This window comes from Pseudonaja textilis, chromosome 8 (assembly GCF_049901715.1).
Source record: "Pseudonaja textilis isolate UNSWEBS1 chromosome 8, rPseTex1.2, whole genome shotgun sequence".
Taxonomy (NCBI): Eukaryota; Metazoa; Chordata; class Lepidosauria; order Squamata; family Elapidae; genus Pseudonaja; species Pseudonaja textilis.
In genome coordinates, this window is record NC_141997.1 from 31,019,604 (window position 1) to 31,038,949 (window position 19,346).

Below are 19,346 nucleotides of genomic sequence, written 5' to 3' on the forward strand. Positions count from 1 at the left end.
TGACTTGCTTAAAGGGGAAGCGTTGTTTTAAGATTTTTACACTGCTGTTGGGAGGAAATACTTCCCTGGTCAATCAGCATTTTGAAGAAATAATTGAATAATGAAGTAAAGCTTTTAGTGACAGGGAACCAAGATGAGTGACATCAAGAGTGACAGCAAGACTTCTTGGCTAGCTAGAAAGATTGACATTCAAATGTGAGTTTACATACCCTTTCTGAGTTTTGGTCTAAAACTGATTTTTGGTGAAGGTTAATTCTGTGCTTGGTAACGTTTAATACGGTGTTTATTGGTGGGATAACTTTCCCTATTCAGTTTCAACAAGCAATAGCTACTGTTGTAATTTAATTATTTGTATTGTGTTTTCCTGCCGCCTGGTTTCTTTTTCTATCTGGGGAGCAGGTCTTCCTTCACTGCTTTAGTACTATCTGGCACTGTCCTTTAGGGGTATACTTCCAAGAGGCAGGATGCAAGCTTGGCACTGATTATTTTTACTACCTTTCTGGGGGCATATGACCTTTCCTTAAATCTGGATGATTTCCTTAGGATATCTTGTGAGGTGAGTGAGACCAGCTGGTATCTTTAAGTGGTGCAAACGGATCTAAGCAAATGAATTGCTTTTCCTGGGTGTGCTTTTTCTGAAGAGCTTAAATGACCTCTCTGCTAAAGGGTTTCACTTTATGAGCAAGTGTTGGCTGCTTGATAGTTATCACTGCATTTTAACTATTTTCATTCTTCAAGGTGCTCTGGCACCCTGCCTGATTTGTAACTCCGGCTTGCAAGTATTTTTAATCTAATGATTGGTATTTAGAGCAGCTTTTTGCAAGCAAAGAAGCTTTTCGTATTTTTGTACAACTAATCCTCAACTTACAACAGTTCATTTAGTGACCATTCAAAGTTACAGTGGCACCGAAAAAAGTGACTTATGATCATTTTTCACACTTACGACTGTTGCAGCATCCCCACTGTCATGAGAGGCCAGACGAGAAGTGTCCCTTGACATGAGTGATGTTGACTTGGCCACACCCACCCAGTCACATGACCACCACGCCACACCCACCAACAAAGCCATGCCCAGAGAACCAGTTGTTAAAAAAACTGAATCCCACCCCTGTATATTCCTATTTGCACTTAATAATCTTTATAAACTATCACAATTTATATTTATAATATTGACTGTATTCTTTTACACTCTAACCTTAAAGTGAAAAATACTTTTTTTCATCCATTTTATAACACTAAGTTTTCTTTAAAAACATTTCTAAAATCAGAACATTCCAATACATATTTTTTTAAATTTCCTCTTAACATACATACTTTAAAGTTCAGTTTAAAGTTCAATTAAATTTAGTCCAAGATCTCATTTTTCCAAAATACACATTTTTGTAATAGGAATCTTAAATACTGGGCCTATTCTAACAGTTTATGAAGGCAACATTCATTATAGTAATGTAATTAAAATAGCGTAGTTCATGTACTAAGAATCCATTAAACATGTATTGTCTTATGTGACTGGAACTACAAATCTTCAGTCTCGAACCTGGTCATCTTCAGAATTACAAAATTATGGTAAATAGACTTTTTTTTTAGTAACAGAGATGGAATACTTGAGTTCAAAACTCAGAATGGGAAAAAGAAAAAATACCAGATTTCCAAAAAAACCCCATCTTGGAGTACAAACTTTTAACCAACCCCAGCAAAGACGTAGCAACTTTCTGTAGGATCATTCTTCTTCACCACACGGATGGAGCAACTTTGGCGGTGAAACATAGCAATGCATTTCTTCTTATCATAGTTGATAGGTCTGAAAACTCTAAATAATTAAGACAGATATTCAGGCCATGTTGCAAAAAGGGTATTGAAATTATCATTAAAGAAATCATCGAAGACTCAAATGAACTAGTGAGATAGACTGACTCTTGGTACAAAACATTTGTGGTGCTCAGGTGCTCAGCCTGAAGACTATCAGAGGAACTGATGCTTCGAGATCGACATTCTCATTCTAGGATAGCTGTCAGGATGCTGGCAGTTACCCCAATTAAATCATGAGTCTCGAGCCAAACTTCCAAAACTTCAAAAGGATTTATTGGGAGTTAACATGTCCAGCACTGCCTGGGTATAGCTGACTCTGAGACACATAATTCATTGTCATCCTTGACCCGTTTCCCCCCACCCCTGAGTGTATCATAATTCATATTCTCCAATGAGATATTTGTGTGGCAGAAACTTCAGTCGCCTAGTTACTATATTTGAAAAACTATTTATGGAATGCACTTTTGATTTCCAAGCTGCCGTACTGCCCTTTCAAACCCCCTTTCCCTCCTCCCTTTCTGTTGGCAACTTTAAAAAGACCATAGAAATATTTTATGAGTTGACAACAGTATTAGATGTGCCCTTATTATCATGTCCTTTAGATAAATAGCACAGACAGTTTTCTTTCAGGCCGCCCGAGGCACTGATAGCACCTACCCATCTGTGGACAGGGAGGCAAGGTGACAGCTTGCGCTGCGTCCTCCTCTGAGCTGAGCCCCGCCGAGTGAGCGCCTCTACCCGATGCCTGTGCCGCTACAGTGTTTGGAGCTGCTGGCGCATTTGGATATGTGTGGGGATGGGGACAGGCTGGGTGAGGGGTGGAGGACAGGCTGGGTGACGGGCTCTCTCCGCCGTACCCACCAGCCAGGGAAACAGCGCTGCCGTCGCCTCGCCTCCCTGTCTGCAGATGGGTGGGCAGCCTCTCCCGGTGTCCCCTTTGGGTTTGGGCTGGAGGGACTTGGGAAGGAAGCCAAGCTCAGGTCGTCAGGGCTCTTTTGTTTGGCAGGCAGGCGCGCACCCGTGGCTCACTTTCCCAGTTCTGCACAGCCCGCACGGCTCTGGCGCGGCCCTGGCAAGATGAGCAGAGGGCCCAGCGGGAGGCGCTCACTGCCTTGGCGAGAGCTCCACTGCCAGGCAAGAAGGCCCGCCTGTCAGCTGTGCTGGGCACCCCAGGCAAAGCTCTTCACACTCTGCCTGGCGCCAGGCAGGGATGGTGGCTGGGCGCTTCTCCCAGGATGGGCTGATCCTGCGCTGTGGCCCTGGGAGATTCTTCTCCCCTCATGGGGTTGGGCTGCCCTCTCGAGCAGGGGAGGCTTTGTTGTACCAGTAGTAGGACGTTGTTTTTAAAAGAATTGGCTTTGCCTTCAAAGGCGAAGGGAAGGTGGCGACAGGAGCGCCTGAAGCCAAGTGTCTCCGCCAAGCTCCAGTTGCAGGGAGGAGCCCTGACTGGCTGCACGTAGCTGCGCCAAATGCCAGCAGCACGGGAAGAAGGGAAAGCAACGGTGGCAGAAGTTGTCCCCAATACAAAGTGCCCCACCAACGCTGAAGTCAACACAGGCAGCACCATATCCGGGTATGCAACAAAAGTACTCCCTAACAACAAGCCTCCCCCCGCCATTCCCCCCCATTTTGCATGTTTAATATAGGCCTTAATTTGGGGGGAGTGGCTTAATTTGATTTTATGCCTATAAAACATGCTGGGACTTCCTATTGGGGGAGGCCGTATTGTTGGAGAAACACGGTACAATAAGACAAGAGAATAATAACTATTCTTGTGAAAATAGTGTACAAGTTCTTGTAAAATTATTTTTATTTATTTGTTAAATGTATTTGCCACCTATCACGGTAGCTCAAACTTTATGAATAATAAAATGCAGATTTAATAATAGTTAATTTACATTAATAAAATCTAAGGTTGCTTAGATCTTTATGAGAGGGCAATATAATGATCTAAGCAATGTGAGAGTTTATTAACTTAACTTTTATTAAGCTTTAAATTTATTATTCATAAAGTTTGAGCTATCGAGATAGGTGGCAAATACATTTAACAAATAAATAAAAATAAATAATTTTGCAAGCATAGATAAATGAGTTTGCAGGAATTCAGGACACGGGTTGATCTAGAGCCGCGGCCCCCAACTTTTTGGGCACCAGGGACCGGTACCATTTAGAGAGGGTTTTCCATGGACCAGAAGGGGCATGGTTTCATGTGCTGCCTGCATCCCACAGATGGGGCTTTGTTTGTCCGTGAGGCCCAGTTGCTGGTATGCCATGCACCAGTGCCAATCCATGGACCAGAGTTTGGGGATGTCTGGTCTAGAGTCAACAACCCAAAAGATGGTTTAAGTAGATCAGTAGTTGTAGACATTTGAGAATCAAACAGGAAAGTTTGGAAGGTCTTTAGAACAAGAAAGTCAAGAACAATATTCTTGCCATTACTTTAAAAAACAGCAAACTGTTTGCAGCCAGATATGAACTGCCCTTATACCTTCCATATACAATCTATATCCATGAAGGGAACTGCTTCGTGTATTTGACAAAGTAAATTCTATCCCACAAGCACCTTGACTAGATGCCATGCCTGCATAAGTTCTTGTGCCAGCCAGGATCTTGCATTACCAGGATTTGGTAACCATTCTCATGGAAATATAGATATAAATACATGAATATAGATACAGATACAGAGCATATATCTATGCATATAGAGTTGAAAGTACCACACAAATCTGATGTCTTTTAAGTGAGGTGAATGGACATTCAAAATATAGCAAATTCGGAAGAGGGTTGTAGTCATCTAACTATTTAAACACAACACTTCAGCAAACCCGAGAGAGTTTAAGGCTTGAACTTACAGGCTGCAGCATATTAATTCTTTGGGTTTACATTCACATCTTTGGCAGTTGTTTGTTTTCCAAACGGCAGGAGCATGGTACCATTTTCCATTCTGAAAGCAACCTGCAAGATGCAGAATGCAACCAATGTAGAACTAATTCTGAATTTCTGGGTATGATCCCAGCCACTTTTCAGTGAATTTGGACAGACTATTTTTCATAAAGCGATCAAGCCTTCTTCATGTTGTCTTATCATGTAATCAGCACAGGTGCAATTTGCTTCTAGAGTTTCCTTTATCGCAAACTTGACAAGTACCCTGGGGAATTCTGGAAGCTCCAAATAGAATTTCCTACCACATGTTCGATTCACTCAGGTTGATTATAGACGTGATGGTCAAGGTAATATTATTAGTAAGAGCCTTGATTTAACATCAAACAGATTCAATGATATATTTTATTTATGTACTTGTATGTTGCCCATTCCATTAGTGCAGGGGTCTTCAAACTTGACAGCTTTAAGACTTGTGGACTTCAACTCCCAGATTTCCTCCTCCAGTCATGTTAGCTCTAGAATTCTGGGAGTTGAAGTACACAAGTTTTAAACTTGTCAAGTTTGAAGGCCCCCGCATTAGTGGCTCAGGAAAGCTATTGTCTGTTAACTCAAGAACTGCTCAATAAAATGACAGATAACTTTAAATAGTGGATAGATAGATATATGTAGAATAACAGAATAATAGAATTGAAAGGGGCCTTGGAGGTCTTCTGGGCCACTAAGGACAACACCTAGCTATCATCATCACCATTTAATGACCCTATAATCACTTGCGAGGTGGAGCCTGTGCAACTAAATGGAGCTAGCAGAGCATTTAATGGCCGGATGCCCTTCCTGTCACCAATGCGGAGTTTTGTTCAGCAGATATATTCTCAGTGTGCTCAAAGAGAGAAATATCTGCCTCAACCTAGGATCGAATTCATAGCCTCCTGCTTGTGAGGTGAGAGCTCCACCTCTAGGCCACCGCACCACTCTGCAAGGACAACACCTAGCTATAATGTAACTTATTAGTTTATTTCTTTAAATGAAAAATCTTAAATGTCTGATAATTTTAAGTAATGAAAATTTCAGAGAAAAGGTAGTTCTTGACTTATAACAGTTCATTTAGTGACTGTTCAAACAGCACTGAAAAAGGTGACCTATGACCGTTTTTCACACTTATGACCATTGCAGCATCTCCATGATCATGGGATCAAAATTCAGACTCTTGATAACTGACTCATATTTATAACGGGCTGCAGTGTCCCAGGGTCATATGATCCCCTTTTGCGACCTTCTGACAAGCAAAGTCAATGGGGAAACCAGGTTCACTTAACAACCGTGTTCCTAATTTAACACCTGCAGTGATTTACTTAACAGCTGTGGCAAAAGAGGTCATAAAATGGGGCAAAACTCACTTAACAAATGTCTCACTTAATAACAGAAATTCTGGGCTCAATTGTGGTCATAAGTCAAGGACTACCTGTACTATATATATAATAAATTCCTCTTCTAACTCTGCATCCGCTTTCTAGAACATCTTAAAATTACATCTTTATTCCTGGTTAGGGCATTTTTGCTATGAAAAGGAAGAAAAAGCCAACAGCTCAAACACCTCACAGGTTTTCAAAAGGGACTATTTTAGGAAGAGTGGGAGGAATTAAATGAACCAAGCAAAGACAGAGCGGTCCATAGAACATTATGCTTTATTGTTACTGTAGTTCTGATCACTCAAAAAGAATAATTAAGAATCCACTTCTTATGAGTCTTCAAGTTACAAAACACTTCTATCAGAATTTTACGCTGATTTTAAAGATGGTACATATTTTTATGTAGGAATGTATCGGTACAGATGTAGGATTTAATTTTATATATATGTGTGTATGTGTGTGTGTGTGTGTGTGTGTGTGTGTGTGTATGTATGTATGGCATTCAGCTTTGTTCGGGTATTTTCCCACGTCATTGTAGTTGTGCTTTTAAAGTTGTAGCAATGTTTCGGCAGAATCTCATCTGCCATCATCAGGCTTCTGTATAGTATTCATCTGTGAACAAAGTCTGTATACAGAAGCCTGATGATGGCAGATGAGATTCTGCCGAAACGTTGCTACAACTTTAAAAGCACAACTACAATGACGGACAATACCTGAACAAAGCTGAATGCCATGTATATATAAATACCCGCACCCACGCACACATACTTTGAAAAGTCCAGATCCGCAGTGAAATTGTGTGATACTATTTTCATCAAACTGAAATCAGACGTTGACTGCCCTCTTTGGATGGTGCTTTATTTTGCATTTTGAGAAAACCAATAGGAGGATGTGCATAACCAGGATTATTTTTTTTCCTTTTCTTTTGAACGCAAAAGAAAATTCTTACCCTTTCTACCGACTGGTTTCACAGAACACTGAGCATCACATAAGTTTCTTAAAAGGGCAAGGATCAGAAGGAAAACCAGAATATGCCTCTGTAAAAAACAAAACAGCAGGAAAGCAATGCCAATTAAATTCAGTGGGTAATTATGGGTAATATTAATGGAGGCACAACCTGTTAACCCAGTAGATGCATTTGAACATTAGGTATTGCATGATTCTTGCAAGAAAATGCAAATAAATTGAGAACCATTGGCCACAATCCTTCCCTTAGGATTTGGTTCCCTCCAGCCATAGCTGCACAAGAGCCTGACCTCAGGATCACTGTTCTGCCCTTCTAGGTCTCCTCAGGGGCTGCCATAGAAGAACACAGACATTTTCTCTTTCCTTCCTTAGCGATTCTGTCTATGGAACTGAACAGCAAAGGAAGATGGCATGGAGGCTTCCTCAGAGAAAGCTGGTAAGTCTTGGATGCAAGACCTAACCATTTCCAGTCCCCATTTCCTTCCAGCCTTAATTTTGGTCCAGCATCCAGACCTCCCCACCCTGTCATCTTTTCCTCCTTACCAGACATTCACTTTATATCTGGATCCTCCTGCCTTCCCATCTCTAGCACTCCTCAAAGGTTGTCTATCTTGCTATTGGGGCAAAAGTCCAGCTCCATGTTTACTGTATCTAGTTGGTAGAGGAAAACCTTCCATCCTATCCCTAGGAATGGATTGTGGACACCCTACAACACCTCAAACATTTAAAGCAATTTTTGAGAAAGGGCTGCGTGTGACAATTTCAATTAGTTTAATTTTGAATATGATTCCTGTATCGCCTTTTATTCCTGTTATCGCCTTTTATCTCTACTTATTTTTTGGGAGATGTCCCAGGAATCAAACCGGCTGTCAGCCTGAAAATGGTTAAGCGTTACCAAGCTAAAAATATATATAACCCTGAATATCATAACCAAATATTTTTGCGTTACTTCCAACTAAGTAGTCTCCAATCAGACTATTCATAAGATAGGAGCAGAAAAAGAAAGAATCCTATGTAGACACTCACCATAATGGAATCATCTACCTTTCATAGGTTGCTCTGAGAATCTGCAGGCACTGTGCTGCAAATTTATAGGTGGATGCAAATGTATGCATTATGTATGTACTGCCCTGTGAGCAGCGTTTGACAACTGACAAATGTGTTGATTTGTCCTAGGCACTGCTCAGGAGAGGCATTTGATATAATTTCCAGAACTAAACGTTTGGCCAATTGATTATGAGAATCTATCCCTGGTGTTCCTTTACAAAGTCCAAATTACTGCAAGCAGTCGTTCTACTTTGAGCCAAATAGGGGGGGTCTGTATTCCAGCAATCCATCAAAGAATTATGTACAAAAGAACATATGTGACAATGTGTTTTGTTCCACTGACCTGCTACAAGGTAAAATAGGTCATGTGGAATGAATGCCAAATGATTCCAGGCAGGGCCTTTATTGTTTCATGCTGCAATTCATTTCTGCAGGGAAATAGTCACCACAATAAAGTGTTTTGTTTCTCGATCACTGATTCCAGAGCACATCAATTCAAAGCAGACTGGAATTCAGTGGTGGTTGCCTGGAACATTACGCTCCAATCCTGTTTGGTGAACCCTCCAAGTCTACTTGGTAAACCAGCCTGTGAACAAGAGGTTTTTGCTCCAACTTCCTCTATTCTGACTATCGTTGGTCAAGTCTACGGATAATTTCTCACCATATATCAGGGAACCACTTAGACCAGTGGTGGCTAACCTTTTGGGGCTCCTGTGCCAAAAATTGTGTGCGCGCTGGCGCTCGTGTGCTCGCATGCCAACACCCAGAAGGCAATGCGTGCCCCCCACACTCCCTGCACATGAGTGTGCAATCCCGCCCCCTTACCTCCACTGCGCCTCACAACTGATTTTCGGCTGGTTTGAGGCCTTTTTCGGCCTCCCAGAGGCTTGAAAAAAGCCTCTGCAGGCCGAATAGACCTGTTTCATCACTTCCCACCCCTGGCTGGCCCTACCCACCCTACCCCACCCCTCCCAGGAGTTCCTGCATGACCCATTTTGGATCGCAGGTAAGTGAAGGGCCTGTGTGGAGGCTCGGGGAGGGTGAAAAACAGGCCTCCCTGAAGTTTCCAGGCCCATTTCCTGTCTCCAGAGAGCCTTTGGAATCCGGGGTGGCCGTTTCACCCTTCCAGAGGCTTGAAGAAAGCCTCTGGAGCCTAGGGAGTGTGAAAAACAGGCCTCCCGAAAGTTCCGGAAGGTTGGAAACAGGGCCATTTCTGGTCTCCTGAGAGCCTCCGGAGCCCGGGGAGGGCAAAAACACCCCCCGCGTCCCATTTTCGCTCCCAAGCCAGGGTGGTGCAGGAGGCTGACTAGGCCACACCCACCATGGCCACGCCCAGCCAGGAACTGGGCAGAGAACTGGTTTGTAAATTTTTTGAAGCCTACCCTTCCTTTGCCAGATTACTTCCTGCTTCAGATGAGTTTGAGTGCCATACAGAACCTCCATGAAAAGAACAGAAGGATCACCTCAGGGGTCTTATGGATCTGAATATTTTCCAGCAGGTGCTTAAGGGTTCCCTAGATATCTTCTGGGCAGTTTCACTGAATGCCTGACGAGCTTTTGGCAACAGGAGGGGACTGAAGCACTTGATAAGATTACTTCTGAATGGTCTTTCTCTTTTACTTGACTATCGTGGGCGACTATCTGATTAGTGAGGAGTCTAGGACAACTGATGGACAAAGTCAATTCCTGAATATATGAGCAGCCAGCAAAGAAGATGAGGCAGCAATAGAACAATCTGAAGCGCCTTTCTTTTTCAATGGTGCATGTTAAGACATTTCAATTTAGCTGAAACTGTATCTATTCACAACGGATTCTATGGGACTCAAGTTGTCTTTTCCCATGCTAACATTTTATTTTTGATACTTTTAATACTATGCTCTTTTCAAGTCTTGTGCCGACATAGTATTGGATGTTTAATTTTTCATGATGTAACTGGGCAAATGATTTTTCTTAAACCAATCAACTATTACATTGTTGTGCAAATTATAAAAAGAATGGAGAGTCTATGTTCTAGTCCCGTGATGGTGAACCATAGGGTGGCACGCAGAGCCATTTGTGCAGGCACGCGAGCCCCAGCCAAACTTACCTGCACTGCGCATGCGTGCGCCTCCCAGCTGATTTTCAGCCCATTTGAGGCCTTTTTCGGCCTTCTGGAGGCTCAAGGGAAGCTTCTACAGCCTTGGGAAAACAAAAAATGGGACTTCCGGAAACAGTGGAAGTGCCCTTTGCAGCCTCCGGAGGGCCTCTGGAGTCTGGGGGAGGCCATTTTTGCCCTCCCAGGGGCTCGAGGGAAGCCTCTGCAGCCTTTGGAGGCCTAAAAACAGGCCCATTTCATCACTTATGGTATTTCTGGGCCGAAAAATCAGCTGGGAGGCGCGTACATGCGCAGTGCAGGTAAAGGGGGAGGGGGGAATGTTGCGCACATATGCTCGGGGGGACAGGGCACATTGCATTGTGGGTGCTAGCACGTGCGCACACCACAACTAAAAGGTTCACCATCACTGTTCTAGTCTCTCTCTCTCTCGTAAAATCAGAATCCTTTTTATCTTGGAAAATTTCAAATAAATTGTAAATTAAATGGTCTTCTCTCAGTATTTAATTGGGGTCCAGCATACCATTTGGCCATCAAAAAACACCTCTCTTTTTAAGATCCTGTAGTCCCTATTCGGGGTAGAGTTGGGGCGACTGGAGGGAGTTGAGCAATTTACTAGCCGGATGCCCTTCCAAAGGCCTATATGGAGTTCGGAGTAGATTTTATTTTTCTTTGTGCCCTAAGAAAGAAACATCTGCCGCTACCTAGGATTGAACTCTCAAACTGCTGAAAGGGAGCTGAGTATCTTCACCACTAGGCCACCATTCCATTCACTTGGCCATCAAAACCCACTATAAATTCTCCTAGAAATAAAACTGAAAAAACTGAAACATTTATGTTAAGCATCTCAATTTTTTTTATAAATCAGCTTCATTTATCTAAAAATTATCATTTTTCTTTAGGCACAGAACTGCAATTAAGTTATTTGAAGCTAAAACCCAACTGCAGTGATGTTATGTGGAACTTATTTAAGGATGTATCATAGCACTGCTATTCTATTAAACACAATGGTCCAGTTTCGTGATCTCTAACTAAGTAGCATAACATTTTAGCAATTACAGAAACAAATGCTAATATTGAGAAACTTGGATGAATTTGGAAAACTTGTAATATGCAATATGGAATTTTTAAAGGTTTGATTTATAGTTCAAATCATTGGGAAAGGATGACTCAAGAGCCTGAAAAGATAAATGGACACATAACCTAAATGCAATGCAATTAGAATGCAATGATAGGATTTTCAAAGGAAAAATATTAAATTTACTCCAAATATTTAAAAAATCAGTATGTTTTATTGTTAGGTATGTATGTACGAAAATCAGTATATTTTATTGTTCCAGATTTGTTTGCCAAAATGGACAATTCTTTCTAAAAATTGTTGGAAGCATAATAAGCTGATGATAATAAACCCTTTTTCACATGGTATTAAGTGGCAATGTTGTAAATTAGTTTTGGAAAAAGATCCATACTTGAATGCAATAAATTTTAAAAGCTGAATTTATATATATTTTAGTACCACCAGAAGTTGAAAAAGGGAAATTCCAAACAGCATCACACCAGATGCACCTAAAAAAAGATATTAAAAAGATGTAAGTAGAGATCATGATATGTATCCTCTTTGTCTGAATCCTACAGCACAAACTGCACCTGACCATCTTATACTACAAATTGCATCCTGCCCTTTAGTTGTCTCTGCCTGGCCTGCAGGTCAATTGGAAGTCAGAAAATAAAATGTAAATAAGACCAGCAGAGGGGTGGGTGGGAGAAGAAGCCTAGTCAGACCCCCGCTCTGCTCAGTTGCCATGTGTGCCTTCAGTCAGCTGATAATAGAAAGCTGCTTCTAAATCTACATCTACATCTACATCTACATCTACATCTACATCTACATCTACATCTACATCTACATCTACATCTACATCTATCTATCTATCTATCTATCTATCTATCTATCTATCTATCTATCTATCTATCTATCTATATCTATCTTTATCTCTATCTATCTATCTATCTATCAGATGTTGAGACAAGGGGTGGGATTAAAAATTTTAACAACCGGTTCTGTGGGCATGGCTTAGGTGGGGGTGTGTGGCTTGATGGTCATGTGACTGGGTGGACATGGCTTGGTGGTCATGTTATTGGCTGGGTGTGACCAACTCAATATCACTCACATCGAGGCACGCATCTCCTCGCCTGGCCTCTCATGACTGTGGGGATGCTGCAACAGTCGTAAGTGTGAAAAGGGATCATAAGTCACTTTTTTCAGTGCCATTGTAACTTTGAATGGTCACTCCACGCAAGCAAATACCAGCAAAGGAGGGAAGAAAAACTCCAGAGAAGTTCCTGAGACAGGAAGTCTAGTCCTGCCAAGAATGTAATAAGGGTTAACGGAGAGGCAGTTTCTGTAAGCAACACCAGAATGTTTTCTTCCTGCCTTCCGTACAGGATTAGGCCAGTCATTTCTTCTAACAACCGGTTCTCCGAAATGCTTAGAATGTTAACAACCGGTTCTAGTGAATAGGTGCAAACTGGTAGAATCCCACCCCTGGTTGAGACTCTAGAAACTAGAATGCAGAAAAGAGCAACAAAAATGATTAGGGGACTGGAGACCAAAACACACAATGAACGGTTGCAGGAACTGGGTGTGTCTAGTTTAATGAAAAGAATGACTATGGATGGCATGATAGCAGTGTTGCAATATCGAAGGGATTGTCACAAAGAAGAGGGAGTCAAGCTATTCTCCAAAACTCCTGGAAGCAGAAAACGAAGCAACAGATAGAAACTAATCAAGGAGATCCAACCCAGAACTCAGGAGAAATTTCCTATACAGTGGAACAGTTTGCCCTCAGAAGTTGTGAGTGCTCCATTACTGGAGGCTTTTAAAAAGAGTCTGGACAACCCCTTGTCTGAAATGGAATAGGATCTCCTGCTTCAGCCCTTCCAACTCTGTTATTCTGTTATTGTGATATGTAGCATATTGTGTGAAACAGATCTCTCAGTTTTAAAGATTTGATCAGGCATCCAAAGGCAGATTATTAGACTTCTTAACGGATGGCAAGATACCTAAAGTTCTGTTCTGTTCAGGGATGAGAATGGAAAGCAGGCTGGGTTATTCTAACTTAGGTTTGGGTCTTTGGGATCTTTCCTCATCCCAAGAGGGTATATTGTGCTGCCAAATTATGTCACTGTCACCCTAGAAAATTCAAAGGAATATAGGAATTGGGAAGGGAGAATGCTAAGAATAATTTAGGAATTAATCACCTCTATTGTCTATGGAGATTCTCAGTCATCCAGGTCGTGGTTGTCCCAAAGATGCTTTTTCAAGAGGCAACTGGATTTTTTTTGTTTTCCTTTAAAGATGTTTTCTTCTCATCCAAGAAGCACTACTCAGGTCACCCTGAGGACATGGACAAACCTCCAAGTGGCCTCAGTGACTCTCCAAAAGAATGGAAACAACCAGCAATCTGCAAGGAATATAAATCCTTCCATTTCCCACCATCCAGTCAGCGCTAAAGAAGAAAAAATGAGAACGTTGAATTGCCTGTTGAAAAAAAAGCATCTTTGAGTTCACCCCTATTAATCGCCCCTCTTCTTGAAATATAAGAAAAACATGGGTTATTCTGTTGTTACCGCCTGCTGCCGGACAAATTCCAACTGAGGCTCTGTAGCCTTGAGAGCTGTATGCAACAAAATTTCATTTTAATGTATGCTGATTAGTGTACATTCAAAGTGACAATAAGATTTCCTATCCTATCCATATCCCAATCTCACTCCCAATCTATCCTATCCCAATCTATTTTATTTTATCCTAATCCCAATCTATCCTATCCTAACCCAATCTATCTTATCCTATTTTATTTTACCCTATCCCAATCCCAATCTATCTTATCCTATTCCGATCTATCTTATCCTATCCACTCCCAATATATTTTATCCTATCCCAATCCTAATCTATCCTATCTCAATCTATCCTATCCGATCCCAATCTATTTTATCCTATCTAATTTTATCCTATCCCAGTCCCAATCTATCCTATCCTATCGCAGTCTATCTTATTTTATCATATCCCAATCCTAATCTATCCTATCCCAATCCCAATCTATTTTATCCTATCTTACTTTATCCTATCCCAATCCTAATCTATCCTATCCCAATCCCAATCTATTTTATCCTATCTTATTTTATCCTATCCCAATCCCAATCTATCCTATCCTATCCCAATCTATCTTATCCTATCTTATTTTATCCTATCCCAATCCTAATCCTACCCTATCCCAATCTATCTTATCCTATCTTATTTTATCCTATCCCAATCCCAATCTATCCTATCGTACTCCCTTCCCCATCCCCATCCTATCCTTTCCCGGACTCTTTTCCTCGTCCATCGCATTTCCGCCAGTCCTGAAGCTCTGGCGGAAGCGACTCTAGCAAAAAAAAAAAAAACCACTGGGCGGGACGTCGGGACAGCCCACTTTAAGGCGCTTTCGAGGCGCGGGTCACGTGGGCAGCGTCAGCTGACGGACGCCATTGCCGCGGCTTTTGAGAGAGAGAGGGAGGGAGGGAGGGGCAGGCGCTTCTTCTTCTGCCGGAGCAGCGATGTCTTCTCCCACCTCGTCCTCCTCCGCCTCGGACGACACGGAGGCTTCGTCCGGAGCCGGAGCCACGAAGGGGGAGGCGGCGGCAGCAGCGGCGGCGGCGGCGCTGCTGCTTTGGGAGCGCGCCTGGTCCCTGGAAGAGATTCGCTCCAGGAGCCAGACCTGGTCCCTAGCGGCCGACGCCGGGGTAAGAGCAGGCGGCTTGGGCTTGGGCTTGGGCTTGGGGTGCAGAGGGAGCCAAGGCCAAAGCTACGGGCGCCTGCAGGGAAGAGAGTCGGGCGTTTCCGGCTCAGCCTTCAATGGCCCGATTCCCCCGGGCAGCTTCCTTTCACCGAGCCGCCGCTTTCCTTGGCGCTGGCCCTTCTTCTTCCCCTTCGGGAGCCCTTCAGTTGGGCTGCCGGTCGCTCCGTTAGGATGGTTCCAAGTCAATCAATCAGGAGAGAGAGAGACCTTCGAGGTCTTCTAGTCCAACCCTCCTGCTCAAGCAGGAGACCCTGTACAGGTAATCCTCAAGTTAGGACCGCCATCGGCCCCAAGATGTAGGCTGCTAAGTGAGAAATCTGCAAAGTGAGTTTTGCCCCCTTTTACCGCCTTTCTTGCCACGTAAATGAATCACCACCGTTGTTAAATCAGGGCAGGGGCCTTCAAACTTGACAGCTTTAAGACTTGTGGACTTCAACTCCCAGAATTCCTGAGCTAACATGAGTGGAGGAGGAATTCTGGGAGTTGAAGCCCACAAGTCTTAAAGCTGTCAAGTTTGAAGACCCCCTGAATTAGGAACACGGTTGTTAAGGGAATCTGGCTTTCTCGTTGACTTTGCTTGTCAGAAGGTCGCAAAAGGGGATCATGTGACCCCAGGGACACTGCAACCGTCATAAATACGAGTCAGTGGTCAAGTGGCGGTGACCATGGGGATGCTGCAATGGTCATAAGTGTGAAAAATGGTCATCACTCACTTTTTTCCAGTGTCGTAACTTTGAACAGTCACCAAGTGAACTGTTGTAAGTCAAGGACTACTTGTACAATTTGAGAAAAGTGGCTGTCCGGTCTCTTCTTAAAAACCTCCAGTGATGAAGCACCTACAGCTTTCGAAGGCAAGCCGGTCCACTGCTTAATTGTCCTCACTGTTAGGTTGCTTCTTTCCTTGATTAATTTCCATCCATTGTTTCTTTAGGCCCCTTTATTAGTCGTTGATTCACCTCTCCATTTTATGTTATAACTTTCTGGAAATGCATCCAAAGGCTTCTTAAATTAAAGAGAAAAAGTGTTTGATGCTCCATATCTTAACATGGCAGTGCTTTTACAGTCCCACCCATCTGCCATCTTTCCCTCCTTCCACACTGTGATTTAAATTCTGTACAAACACATTTTTTGGCAGCTTTTGCAGTTTCTGCAAGAATTCTCCCAGCAAACCATCTCCAGGACCCATGAAATAAAGAAGCAGATGGACAGACTGATTCATGAAACTAAGAGTATAGATTGTCGCCTGCATAATGTCTTCAACGGTTTCCTCATGCTTTCCAATATGCAGTTCATTGAAAATGTGAGTGTGTTGCTTTTATATATTGTGTTATGAATAGAGAAAGTTTAATGTCAGATTTCTGTCTGATAAGGAAAATCTGAAAGAAGTTACAGTTAACATGTTATTTGTTTATTTAAAATAGTTCTGTTATTTATCATACAATGCATCTTTAATTATTGCAAAACTTTTTATACAATTTAAAATACCTGCATATCAAATAATAGAAAACTAAACAAACTAGTTTATGATTAGTGGAGCCATTGTTATTCTGAGATTTTCTGTTGAAAATCATGCACTAACCCATGTTAAATTCAATCTGTCTGTTTCCATGCCTAAGAGAAGACTAGAACACAGTCTCCCGGTTTCTAGCCTAGCACCTTAACTACTAACCAGACTGGCTCTGTTTAAAAATTAATTGCTGATTTTCTTCTCTCTGGGTTGAATGGCTTCCCACTGGCCAGAGCATCACCTCCATGCTTCATGTTTATGTCCATGAATGCATAGAGCATCAGAGATAGGGCACCTTGTTTGACCATACTGGTGAGCAGTGGTGGGATTCAAAACATTTTACTACCTGTTCTGTGGGCATGGCTTGTTGAAGAATGTCACTTTCCTCCTATTTCTCTGGCACATGAATAGTATGTGTAATTGACATTAAGTATTACTTGAAATTATTTTGTTTATAAACACTTGATGATGAAGTGATGAACTTCAAGTATCCAAATCTTCATTTGAATTACTTTGTTTATATTTCTAGAGAGTTTATGATGATGAAATGGATGAACTCGTATCCAAATCTGAAGGAGGAGACAAACTAGAACAGGCAAGTTTAATACATAAAAATAATGTCCTTTTGGGTAAAATCCAGTCTGTTTAAAATGCTGTAAGGGATTGATAGAAAGGATACAAGCAAGCAGAAGCACACACTTTAATCAGAATGTTGTCCTTCATTGTTGTGAGTGTAACCAATATTTATATATAAAAATATAATATAAAAGCCAGCTGTCTTGGGGTCCAAATTGGAGAGTTCCACACTGGAGGTGGCTGCTGGATTGATGGCAGATGCTGCTTCCCGCCTTGTTCTCTATACTCTTAACTGTCCATCTTTCTTTTTTGGTCATCGTATAGTTGTGTTTCTTGTTGTGTTCTCTTTCATTGTTTATTTTTTTGTTCTGTATCTTACTTCTCTAAAATCTGTGGGCAAAACATCAAAGAAGTCGCTGGACCAAGGCTGGGAAAAAGGGACTTTGCTCCCCACAATGTCTGCTTTGTTTGAAGAGTTTCTGTTTTTACAAAAAATAGGCAGTGCACTAAACTACACTAGGCTCCTCGTTTGTTTCTCTGTTGTACTGAAGTCTAAATTTTCTCTCTACAAGTTCAGGAATTGTTTATAACTCGCAACATTTTACACGTTTGTGATCTGCCCAAAGATGCACCCTTTTATTCTGTGGATTATTCTTGCTCTTTAATATTTTGTACTCTTAGCTTATGTTCTATAATATTCTGGGCAGAATGTATACATTCTATTTTGTGGTCTACTTAGATCATTGAGTAGAATTTTTTTCAGAATTTTCCTTTTATTTATTTAAGTTACCAATAATTTGAACAATTTTGCAAGTTATCCTCTCCTCCACTGAATATTTGTGTTTCTTTTTTTTTTAAACAAATTTTATTGATTTTAACAAGAAACAAACAAGACAAAACATCATTAAACACTAAAAACATAAAACCGCTTTCCATCATAGATATTTACAAAGCAGGTAACACATTATTTTATATCGCATTTTTCTAATTTATCTCATTTCAATGTAGACACATAAATTCCCTTTAACAGATTTCACCTTATTTCTCTTTACTCTTATTCAATAACGTTTCTTTTCTAGTTTATCTGCTATTCAATCATCACACTTCTATTTTCCTCTGACTTATTTTTGTTTTTGTTTTTTTAAAAAAACAAATTTTGTTAGCTTTACAAAACATACAAACAGTCAAGGCATATTAACATAAATCTTTCTGGAAAAACCAATAAAACGTGCCAAATGTAATATGTGCATTTACATTATCTGTTCTTCTTCATCTTTTCATTCTGTTATCCAGATTATATTTCTTACTAATCAAAATTTTTGCCTTTTAAAAAAACAATAGACAAAACATACATAACATAGAACATAAAAAACCTCATTTCTGAAAGCTGCTTAATCCCGGGTAAAACTCTTCGCACAGATACAAATTCAAAAACAATATTTACTTTATGTGTTTCTTAGTTTAGTTGAAACAATATTTTATATTTTACATTCTCTTTTATTTTTATTTTATTTTTTTGAGATTGGTTTGTCTACCAAGGAAAGGAGAAAGGAGTGAATGCTCTAATTGCATTTCTTTATGATATACAGCCAGAACACGGCCTTTTCTTCTTTTATATTTTGACCTTTTACTAATCAGAAAAAATAGGATGGGTTGTATGTGTCCTATCTCTTCCTATTCCACTCTTGGGAATAGGAAATAGAGGCCTGGTTAGGTGCTCCTTGGAAAGTTTGCCACGTACAAGAGTTATTATGTCTTAAAATAGGAGGCCCTACCACAGTATGAAAATCCAGAGAGCTTCTAGGAAGAGAGAGAGATTTGCCTATGGGCTCAATCTTTTCACTACATCTTTGTACAGGTAGCATTAATTAAATATTAGCTAACTGGATAATTATTTTTGGCAGAAAGGCTACCGTTTTACTTCCAGCTTCTGAATTTGATGGGGTAGCTAGTTAAGTGTTAGGGGATGAAACTATTTGCTTTTGGGGAATGGTAAACTTTAGGTGGTAAGCTGAGGAAGATATGGGAATCAGAGGGTGGGTCATTCACAGGGATAATGGGAATAGTGGTTGAGATTGGTCTCGGTTTGCAGCCTTCAGTCTTCATCCATGTTGCCAGGTCACTGGATCTGAGGTGGCCCTGGACTCCTGATGCTATTTGTTGAACACCAAGTCAGTTTGTATTGAGAATGCTATCACAAGTGACTTGATCTTGGCTAAAGC

General features: G+C 41.3%; 2 protein-coding genes and 1 long non-coding RNA gene across 8 annotated transcripts in view; 1 reads left to right on the forward strand and 2 right to left on the reverse strand.

Moving 5' to 3' along the window:
• Positions 1–1,647: 1,647 nt before the first annotated feature.
• MSMB (microseminoprotein beta) lies at positions 1,648–9,108 on the reverse strand. Its single transcript, XM_087938159.1, has 4 exons — positions 9,076–9,108; positions 7,051–7,138; positions 4,662–4,764; positions 1,648–1,810 (listed from the first exon to the last, which is right to left on the reverse strand). The coding sequence occupies exons 1-4, from the start codon at positions 9,106–9,108 to the stop codon at positions 1,681–1,683; spliced, it is 354 nt and encodes a 117-aa protein (XP_087794285.1). The 3' UTR covers positions 1,648–1,680.
• A 3,374-nt stretch (positions 9,109–12,482) lies between these two features.
• On the reverse strand, positions 12,483–14,573 carry LOC148125165 (uncharacterized). The gene is made up of 3 exons (XR_015744507.1): positions 13,834–14,573; positions 13,465–13,712; positions 12,483–12,566 (listed from the first exon to the last, which is right to left on the reverse strand). It is a non-coding gene; the product is annotated as an uncharacterized LOC148125165 (long non-coding RNA).
• Positions 14,574–14,696: 123 nt separating this feature from the next.
• Positions 14,697–19,346, forward strand: part of LOC113441349 (WASH complex subunit 2) — a 39,897-nt gene continuing 35,247 nt past the window's right edge. For 3 of the 6 annotated variants that reach the window (XM_087937942.1, XM_087937940.1, XM_087937944.1), the window contains exons 1-3: positions 14,697–14,985; positions 16,177–16,341; positions 17,078–17,144. In XM_087937942.1, coding sequence (XP_087794068.1) covers positions 14,800–14,985; positions 16,177–16,341; positions 17,078–17,144 — 418 coding nt within the window. In that variant the 5' untranslated portion in view covers positions 14,697–14,799. The remainder of the gene's footprint in view (positions 14,986–16,176; positions 16,342–17,077; positions 17,145–19,346) is intronic. The other 3 variants (XM_087937939.1, XM_087937941.1, XM_087937943.1) reach the window with 1 other exon arrangement.